Source organism: Nipponia nippon, unplaced genomic scaffold (assembly GCF_047370975.1).
Source record: "Nipponia nippon isolate SJK-2023a ecotype South Korea unplaced genomic scaffold, ASM4737097v1 scaffold_1, whole genome shotgun sequence".
Lineage (NCBI taxonomy): Eukaryota > Metazoa > Chordata > Aves > Pelecaniformes > Threskiornithidae > Nipponia > Nipponia nippon.
This window is the reverse complement of record NW_028262290.1, coordinates 145,110,168-145,120,896: the sequence shown is the minus strand read 5'-3', so window position 1 is coordinate 145,120,896 and position 10,729 is coordinate 145,110,168. Positions and strand designations below refer to the sequence as shown.

Genomic DNA, 10,729 nt, shown 5'->3' with positions numbered 1-10,729 from the left:
GAAAGTGGGTCTCCACATCTTGTCTATGTGGAGAGGCATTTCATAAATGCTGTTAATTTGCATGTAAGCCCAAATCCAGAATCTATGTGGAAGATGGACAAATAGACAAATTGTCGTCCCCCAAACCTCTACAGCAGCTTAACCCTGAAGGTTCCTAGGCCTGGTAAAAAACTTGCTTTTGGCACTAAATTTCCCCCATATCTGTTTCTGGGTATGTGTCCAAGCACCTCGATGAGCACCTATTTCATACCTCCATATAAGTAGTGTCTTTAAACTAGGTACTAGATCTGTCTCATCTGAGGAGCATTGTTAGAGCAGGTCTATTAGCTAGGATTTGATATTAAATACAGTGGCAGCCACAGTTTTCCTTCAGAAATCTAGCTGCATGAAACATCCCTGTTTCATGGGATGGTAAAGACAAATCGCTACTGCCGTTCAAGAGCATGCTAGACCAGGAAAAGTGAATGCTCATTTGTGTATAAAAATTTAAGAATCCCATCCCTCCTTCCTGTTATTTTTACTTTTATGATAAATTGTTCTGTTTAAGAAGACACACAAACTTTTACTTAGAACCAGCCTTTTAATGGCCATTTAGTGAACCAACGTAGAATAAAAACTTATTTACATGTATTTCACACACACGCAAAATATTTTAATTTAAACACAATTGAAATCTGTCAAAAGATTAAAATATCAAAAAAAATCAAATTAAATAAGGACCTTTTCTAGACGAAGAGCTTTGAGTCATTTGATTGTTTACATTTGGTATAAAATACACTGGAAAAGTAAAAAAAAAAACCCTGTATGTGAGCCTACTTTTTAGGGTTTATGAACCCAGAGAATATACCAGTAGACCAGTATGACATGCAATGCTATCAGGTCCATCATGATGGAAGTCTGGAATGGTACTCAAAGAATAAAACAGACTTGGATGGGGAAATTTCGTTAGAAATTGGAAAAGACTTTCTAATGATAAGTTTCATTAGGCTTTGAAGAAATGGCTTAAAAAGGTATGAAATCTTCACTGGTATTGGAGATTTCAAGAATAAATTTTATGTAATTTTTTCTGGTATGAATTAAATGTAATTCATCCTGCCTATTCCCCGCCTTTTGCAGAATCCTTTGAGATCCCTATCCTGTTATTTAAATGATAAAGTATTTCTATTCACAATACATTCCAACCTCTTATTACAGTTGATCTTTCAATGCTTATGTTACAGAATTATAGCAGAAGAAAAACAATTTACACTTTCCTTTACCAGTCATATACAGAGGAGGAAAATGTGTTAATTCAGATATTACAGGCAACACACAGGGTTTCTGTGGGTACCTCAGTAGCAAAAGGAAGATGTGGACCCACAGCACTGGAGCAGGCTGCCTGGCTGAGGCAGGGAGCTGTGGTCCTGCTTCGAGCAGAGACCTGCGCCAGGTGAGCTTGGAGGTCCTGTCCAACCTGTGCAATTCTGCCAGTCTGCGCTGGAGATCGGGGTGGCATTTTCAGGATACCTACAGATCTGGATATACTTTTTGGAGTGTGCTAAGGAGCATATTCTCACAGTTGCCTGTGATGAACATGGTTCTTCTTGTGCCTAACGGTGATGCTGGACCCATGCAGAGACTGGAACTGCTTGAGTGTTCACTTACACAGCGTAGCTCCCAGTCAGTGTGTATGCTCAACAGTCCTCCCAGGTACTACAGCTTGTGAGCAGATCTCTGGACCTGCCTTGCAAGATCGCTTGTTCCTGCTAGTACAGAAAGCAAGAAGCATCCTGTGCAAGATGAACTAGAATTTCCATAGGAGAAAATTGCTTTGCCTTAAGAATTCTTGTATTCCAGAGCTTTAATTCTTTTCAAAATCAGGCCCAAGATTACCCTGCTTATTAAACTGTTGCCTGCTCATTTTGTTCAATATTGGTCACAAGACAATTTGATTCATGAGTTCCAGGGTCAGCATCACCACGGTATATGGCACTGTCAAATGTGGCTGTAATTGCTTGTCGATCACGTCTTTTTTTATAGAAGAAATAGAACGTAAGGCTAGTTCCTGTTAGCAGAAGGAACATCAGTATAACAATCATCCCACCTAAACTATTTGCAGATGAAGCAGCAGCTTCATTTTTTGATGCTGTGAAAGACAAAACAGAACAATTACTAAAAATGGCTAGAGACTGCTATTGCATACAACATCTCCCTAAGTAAACCTAGTGAACTGTAAAAGTACTGAACAACCATAATAGCAGTTAAAATTGATGCATGTTCTGGATGGACAATGCAAAATTGGGCTCAAACTCTTCTATGTTCCTTTTAAGAGGAGCATTATATTGTACTACAGTATACCATTCATAAAGCAAAAAATAGTGCCAATAAGACATCCAGTTTGAGAGAAGAGCTCTCCTTTGAAACAGATTTAAAATAAAATAATCTGTGACAGTTAAATGGGTATTTAAATGAAACTTTTCTGGAAGCAATTTTACTTTCAAATAATAAATGCCTACAAACTTATTGAAATTTCTGTTTAATGGGCTTGTAAGAAACCAACTTACCTTTATTGACAGGTGAATCATGGGTTGGCTCAACTTCAATAACTTTAAAATTAAAAAAAATATATATATTATACTCAATTTGCAAGCAACTATTCAAAGATTAAATAAATACTGCATACATAATTTGTACTTTGCATTCCTATCAAATTTAAAATAATCATAGAATGGTTTGGTTTGGAAGGGACCTTAAAGATCTTCTAGTCCCAACCCCCCTACCATTGGCAGGGACAGCTTCCACTCGATCAGGTTGCTCAAAGCCCCATCCAACCTGGCCTTGAACACTTCCAGGAATGGGGCATCCACAACTTCTCTGGGCAACCTGTTCCGGTGCCTCACCATCCTCACAGTAAAGAATTTATTCCTAATATCTAATCTAAATCTACCCACTTGCAGTTTAAAACCATTGTCCCTCATTCTCTCACTACACTCCCTGTTAAAAAGCCCCTCCTCATCTTTCCTGTAGGCCCCCCTTAAGCATTGGAAGGCTGCTATAAGGTGTCCCCAGAGCCTTCTCTTCTCTAGGCTAAACAACTCTCTCAGCCTGTCGTCATAAGGGAGGTGCTCCAGCCCCCTGATCATCTTCGTGGCCCTTCCCCAGACCCACTTGAGTAGGTCCATGTCTTTCTTGTGCTAGGGGCCCCAGAGCTGAACACAGTACATGGACATGAAAAGTATACGAAAACATTTTCCCTGACAATTCAGGCTGAATCCATCAAATATTCTTGTTAAAAATATTTGTAAAAAAAAGCCCCAAACTGTTATCTCACTATTAATTGCTTTGAACAGTTTTTTTGGTAGGGGTTAAAAGTTTTTACACTTCCACCGTGTGAGGCTTCACACTGAAGAACTCAATTTTTTACACTTGCAAAAGTGAAAAGCACATTTGTACTTAACAGCATTTAAGCTGTATTTTTAGGCAACTTCCTTTTGCTCCCTCCATTGCTTGGGAAGTATGATTCAGTTAATTGCTTGCAGGACTGGCTGGCTGGGCCCTACAAAGCTCATGGATGACTCCATTGCCAACCTGCCAACATGTGGAGATCCACAAGCAGGAGACTCAATTGATTCCACATTGCATCTATTATATTTGTGCAGTGGATCTGTTTGCCAATGGCAAATCTGGCCTATTTCATACTGTCTCCCAGTTGATGTGTGCAAATACAGCTGAATCCGTGTGTATATGGTGACTCACGCTAGCTGCATGTGTGCAGATTTACATCCTTCACGCTTTATACAACACTGCTGTGCACACAAGGGGGACTCGCCCCAGCCTGTGACACGTTCAGATTTCACATGGGTTGACATCCAAAAAACCACAGGGCCACAAGTAACCATTACAAATGAAATGTCCTATGCTGTTTGGTTGTCTTGGCATGTCTCCCTATGCCTGTGTCAGCAAAGAAATGAACTGGGCCCCACTGCCCACCCTCACTTGACTTTTTCTGCTTGGTCATCCAGCAGATCCCAGCACACTCCACTGGTAGTGACCCCACCAGCAACACCTATGTTCTTTCTGCAGGAGCTCAATGACTTTGCACTGCTGCTGCCCCTCAGCTTAGCTACCAGAAGAGTGTCTGCCTTTCTTCTCAGCACTAGTTTAGTCATCTATTCATCATCTACTGCCCCTTGCACTCTAACCATAATGATTATGAATTTTCTCCGCACTCTCAACAGGTAACATGGTCTCCCCTACCCCAGGATACAGCAAATGCCAAGAAATCAGTGTTTTTAAACTGAGAGGAGGAAACAGTGACCCAGGTTCTTCTCCAACATTATTCCTCATTGTCCTTAAGAGAAGTTACTGTTGGCTTTGATGCAGATACATATGCATCAGCATCAATGTATAAAGCGTACCCAGTGCATAAGGAGTTTGGCTTGATGTATATTAACCACTACTCCTAAAATAACCCAGTGCACAAAAATTCAGAACTTCTTACTTTTTGGGATTTTGCAAATAAAATTCTGGTCAACAGAGCAGTAATAGTTCCTCCAGGTTCCACTTGAGACATCCATGTCAACACAGTGTTCATCAAAAATTACCGTAGGCTCTCCTTTCTCCCAGTTGACAAATTCTAGAGCACTTCTGTCTGTCCATATCCATTCCCCTAAAATTAAAAGTATTACCTGAATGAATGAATGAATGAATGAATGAATGAATGAATGAATGAATGAATGAATTCACCTGAGTGAATGAAGTGGGAGATCATTTCTAGTCTACTGGGCACAATGACGTCAGATATGGAATTTATTAGTTGATTAAATTAGCATCACAGAGGGCTCATTTCTCACTCTTTTAACAGCCAGTGGCATTCAGATGGGAGTGTACCAAATGTAAATTCTCACAGACGAAGTTAACTCCATTAGCCTTCAGGGCCATGGCTGTCAGTGATGTAAGGAAGACATGCCCAGGCTACCTGAGGACTTTTAGCTGAAGCCTGTGCCCAGGACTCACCTGTGCCTGGGAGCCTTAAGAAAAGCAGAGCACCTGTGTGAGCCTCGCTCTGCAGTTCAAGATCCAGAATGCTCAGGAGATTTTCTTTATGTGTATATCCAAGATCAGTGAATAGCTGCTTTATTAGAGCTGGATTAATCAATTATCTTTACACACTGAATCAGCTTTCTTTAATAATAACTCCCTGCTCATCTCCTGCTGAGGCCCATCAAGTAGGAATAATTGCCATCTCTGCTCCTTCAGGGTGTGCTTTCACGGCAGCATATTCTGGTATAACTTGCAACTGCCTCAATGCCACCTCCTCCATCCCTGTGTCTGCAGCTGCACATTCCTCTTGCCTCTGCTTGCACTGCATGTAGGAGTGTGGCAGTGTAGGAACAAATCACTGCTTTTGTACTGCTAGTTTTCAGCTAGAACAGATGAACCTGGCCTACCATGCAACAAGGTGCCTGCCATTGCTGGTGGTGAGAGACAGGGACTTGGCAAGCCATGGCCAAGGCCACTCACTGCAGCCCAGTCTAGACTCTCTCTGAGGATGTATCCTCAAAGTCTGCCATGAAAAACAGGTTTCAGAATTACAATGATAGAGAAAACAGGATCAAATTTGCAGTTTAAAAAAAAAAAAAAAAAAAAGCTAAAATATTTTTGGATTAAAATAAAAAGTTCCACCAAAAAATTTATGAAGAAACCCTGAAATTTAGATTAAGAAATGTTGCTAGGGAGCTCATATAAGCTGCTATCCCCTGTGTTGTTTAGAAATAAATTTCAGTTTAAGGCTGTCTCAGCTTTTAATTACAAGACAACGTTTTTCTTAAAAGACTAACACTTATTAAATATCAAGCAATTTGAGTAAAAAGAAGCAACAGGAAACATTTTAAACAACTAATGCAGTGCTAAGCTAGAACCTTTTACAGACTGAAATATACTCTGATTACAGTAAAGATTCAAAAAGCAGAGACCTCTTGGAGGTTTATGTTTTAAGTATTTTAGCAGAAAAGCTATTAAACATTTAACAGTTGATATCTCTCTGATTATTTATTTAATATGTAGTATATTCATATTAATATTTAGTATGTTAGTGTTATTTAGTATTTATTTTCATCTCAGTATGCGTTGTGAAATAATTACCATCGATATTTTTGAACAATCCTATCCAAAACTTTCTGAAGTCACTTGCAAGTGGAGACAAATAAAGTAAGAGAAAGTTCATTTCGGCTGAATCTTCTATGGAAACCAGAGAAGCACCTAAAAATATCAATTAAATATTACATATAATTTCAGCAAGATTTTCCATTAGAAATTAATTATCTCAGTAAACAATCATGACATGTTTCATGATCGGCTTTTTCATACAATAGAAAAGCTTGATAATAAATTTAAATTAGCTGTAGCTTATAATTGATATACATACACACACATCTATGTATTATCTCTTGGTTCTGGATTAAAAAAGCAAACACACAAACAACCTGTAAAATATCCTAATAAAAAAAGGCACTTACCCATTTGGATACACGTCATGGAAGCATCAGGCCAGCTTTCCTCAGAAGTGGTGTGAACATAATAGCAATAGCCACGGAAGGGAATCCAAGATCTACCACGCTTTGGTTCAGGACACTTTCCAGGAAGCTGTGGTGGTTCACTAGGGATTAACTCTATTAAGACACACAGGTTTCAGTGGGGTCTTAAAAGCCAAGGGAAACATGTACTCCTGCACCACACATCAGCCCTACCAATTTGACAGTGATTCCAGGAAAAGGCATATCCCATAGACTTAACTAATGCTAAAAGATTGAACTGAACACGGTAAACTAGTAATAAACTATACTGGTTGGAGCTGGTTCTCCAATCTGATAAAGAAAGCTTACACCAGTCTAACTGCAGTCGTTTTCAGAAAGGCAATTCTTACTTAAAACCTATGAAACGGAATGAGGAATGAGTGAGTATATATAAAGGATCTCGGCACCACCACCACAAGCCAGTGGCTTGTGTCCAGCCAGTTTGTAGCAAGGTCAGTCAGAGAAGCAGTCTGTACCTGCCCTTGTACACACATCCTAAACTATGTAAAGGTAGAATTCGTAGCCTGTTGCATCACCTGATTAAAGCCAAAGCAGAGCTCAAATGAATATAAATTTTCTGTGAAGTATGGTGCAGAGATCATAAATTTCATATATAATTTAAAATACACTTGAAAATTAGGTGCAATATTTGACCTCTAAAGTATCTCAGCAGAATCAATTTGGCTGCTACACTGACAGAAGTTTCTTATCTCCCAATATTACAAAAAATACTTTTAAATGTAAAAATATATAATTAATATCTTTATAGTTAGGCTGAAGTTGACCAATTCTGCAGTTCTTGACAAACAAGGATGCAGAAAAGAACTATTGCATGTGGCATGAAATATTGCAGTTGTCTTTATGATGTGCATGTATTGACTGGCCTGTGAAATGAAATGTCTGGAAATCACTCCAGACAGACTGGATCTGAGAGTTCTTCCTTAATAAAAGCAATAGTTTATGACAAGGCATACACCATCTATCAAAAGCTTTGCATATGTGGAAAAGCTAAATTCAAATAAAGACATTAATTTAAATTTCAGCATCCTAAATCACATTTCTCCCATTCACATCTTACCATCAGATTGTTTACAGAGAGATAAAAATGTTTCGTTGCAAGATGCTGTCTTCCAAAACCCATCCAAATCTAAATAGACACAGGCTGTGTTCTTATTTGGTTCTCCACTGGCCCAGTTATGATACCTGCTCCTCCTTCTATCTGACCATATGTAACGGCCACCAGACTAAAAGCAAATGACAACAAAGATTATGTCACATACAAGAATTAGATTGAAGGAACATTAAGATTGCACTTGAAGGTATGTAAAAATTAGGAAAAATCAGAATCATGGTTTCTTGCACAAAATTAATTCGCCCTCTGTCATGAATACATAACAGTCTGGTGCAGACTTCCACTCTCCACAGCAGTTAGGGCAGTGGGCCTACAGATGTTTATTTAGTATGCAATCTATGTTATTCAATTCACACCATCCGTCTCATGCACTAAATGGGCAAAGGACCTTGCGGTAACAAATGTGAATATATAGCTGAAGATTTTATCAAAGGAGTCTATGTATACACACAGATCAAATAAAGATTGCAGAGAAACTATTATTAGCAATCCTCTAACACAGGCTTCTCTATATAGTTAGAAAGCAAATAGAAAAAGCAGAAGTTCCACTGGAGAGAGGAATACTGATGACGTTTTTCACAGGGCATGCACCACAGACCTCTGCCACCCATGCTAACAGAGCTTGTGATAGGTTTCTAGTTCTTGCAAGGATGAGCTCCTAGGAATGAGCTAAGCATGTATTTTTTCGGTGGATTTCACCACTATTTGCAGAGGATTACCAACATTAGTCACATACATGGCTTCTGTCACCCTGTCCTGTGCAGCCTAGCTCCTTCTTCCTGCGATCTTTGGAGGCAGGCTCCCATCCAGTTCTTTGTGCCAGTTCCTTTCCTTTCCTTTTTCCTTTGAAGTCCTTGGCCACGTTTCATCCCAGATTCCTTTCTAATCCTGGTTATCCAGTGCCTGCTCTCACTGAAGTTTGGCTCCGGTTCCTCTCACCTCGGCACCTGTGCCCTCTCAGTCCTGTGTCCCACCAAGCTCCAGCTCTACCTCTTTCCTCTTGATTTTCTCACAACTCCGGTTCCACAAATATCCAGCTACATCATCTTTTTTCATGTTCTTTTTACATGCCTCTAATAGATGCTTACCCTTTCAGACCTTTCCACTCTTCGCTGATTGAGTTTGCTGGCAGTTTTTCAGAAGGCATTGGCTCCAGCTCCAAAAACCAGCCTAAGGTGTCCCCATTGCCAGAGGCCTGCTCCTGCCTCTACACTGCACCTTGCCATTTTCCCTACTGCCCAGCACAAGCTCTTGTAGTGCTAGGCTGTGAACTAAAACAAAACTTAAAATAACCTCATGAAGAAAGAACTATTTTTAACCAAAGTTGTTTCTGTGGTGTGCTCCACAATGTGTCTTCAGAAACGGCAATGCTCCCCCACATAAGCTTGTGGTAGACTGCGGCGTAGGAAGTGGAAACTCTATAGCCACTTTTACCGCTGAATCCACTGTCTACTGCAGCTACATCCTTGGTGGCCTTTGAAATGCAGGCTGTGGCAGTTCTCACTTACATTATGGCTGAACATTTAGAAGTGTAAAACCCCTGAAGTGGAGGGAAGTCAGGTACTTCAGCAAGGTTTTGATGCCTGCCACATGTTCATGGAACTGACTGATAGCACTCACATGGGAGCACACAGTGCCCACATCAGTGGATTCTGTCAACTTCCAAGCAAGAAATATGGCTCATCTATGCTGATCTAGAGTAGCAGTATCATTGTCACAAGCATTTGAGGGACTCACCGTGTTACTGTTAAGACCAATCCATGCAGGCTCCCTGTGCTTTACTATTTGTAACCACAGGTAAGATTCAGCATAGGGATCCAAAACGCTGGCGAGTTCTGCAAACTGGTCTCTGCAGTTCTTCTGTGCTTCTTCCCAGCTCATTTTGTAGTTGATGACTGCATAGCGGTCGTCACCATAATTGTTAAAGCCAAACATCGGAACTATGGGTTGGGAGTTTTGCAGTTTGGGGTCTGTAACGAGCAAAAAAACAAAAAGAAAAATCATATGCTTTATATTGGCTAGACATATAACACCGAGAGAAAATCTTGTGTACTGGAGTAGCCAAGTAATTAAGAGAAGTTGGAATAACAAATTAAGATGTGTCCCAGCTATCACTGCAGTGATGAAAGCCCTGTTTTCATGTTCTGTGACAAAATTTTCTAATTCTTGTCAGAATGATCTTTTAACATAAATATCTGTATCACCTCCAGAAACATGCCTTGTAAGCTCTAGACCTTCCCAAAACATACTGTAATGATGTAGGGCATTAAAGGGAATGATTCGTCCACTTTTTCCATGATATATTAGCACTTGTTGTATTTCTGACAAGGAACAGGGTACGGTAAGCACACCATGAGCAAGCAGAGGGATATAACTGCTGATGATGAAATTGCGTGAGTAAGACTGTAAAGGAAATCAAGCAGGGCAGCTTCTCAAAATAAAGAAGTTTCAGTGTTTTTAAGTATAACAGCAGAATTTCAGTTTTGAAGAATTTACCCATATAAAGACAAAGTACTGTTCTCTCTCACTCTCTCTCTCCCACCTGATCACCAAAAATAGTAAAATACATTATGATTCATAGGTTTGGTTTGTTTGTTTGTTTTTTTTATTTAGTGGTCTAGTCCTTAAAATAGAAAAGGTTAAGAGTTTTTCTCCAAAAAATAAAATGTGTGCTCATTTTATTAAAATGGTCCATAGTGCATGTGATACTGTCAGAATAATTTCAGTTAAAATAGGGTTGAATATGGGAAAGTCACTTTTAACACCAGTTTGACATAACCACAATAAATCAGCTGTAGTAGAAAGTGATGAAAGAAAACTCACCAGAATTTTTCTGGCATATGTAGCTTTTGCTTGTTTTACATTCTTCATCCTTCCATTTCCCTGCCTGTTCAATAGGGTTCTTCATCATAAAGACACAGTCATCCTTCAAGGGAAATGAGATTAACAAGAAAAATGTTATAGATAGGAAACATTCTTACTCCTGCTGGATACAGACTCACGTATCACACGCAAGCGCACATAGGTGAATAATATAAAGGTC

The 10,729-nt window shown here is 39.6% G+C and overlaps 1 protein-coding gene across 1 annotated transcript in view; it reads right to left on the bottom strand.

The window, feature by feature from the left end:
* Positions 1–601: 601 nt before the first annotated feature.
* The window catches only part of LOC104013316 (macrophage mannose receptor 1), a 33,411-nt gene continuing 23,283 nt past the window's right edge, over positions 602–10,729 (bottom strand). Inside the window, exons 23-30 of the mRNA XM_087776089.1 lie at positions 10,510–10,612; positions 9,424–9,656; positions 7,633–7,798; positions 6,498–6,650; positions 6,124–6,240; positions 4,481–4,648; positions 2,544–2,585; positions 602–2,125 (exon numbers count right to left, since the gene is read on the bottom strand). Coding sequence (XP_087632215.1) covers positions 1,881–2,125; positions 2,544–2,585; positions 4,481–4,648; positions 6,124–6,240; positions 6,498–6,650; positions 7,633–7,798; positions 9,424–9,656; positions 10,510–10,612 — 1,227 coding nt within the window. The 3' untranslated portion in view covers positions 602–1,880. The remainder of the gene's footprint in view (positions 2,126–2,543; positions 2,586–4,480; positions 4,649–6,123; positions 6,241–6,497; positions 6,651–7,632; positions 7,799–9,423; positions 9,657–10,509; positions 10,613–10,729) is intronic.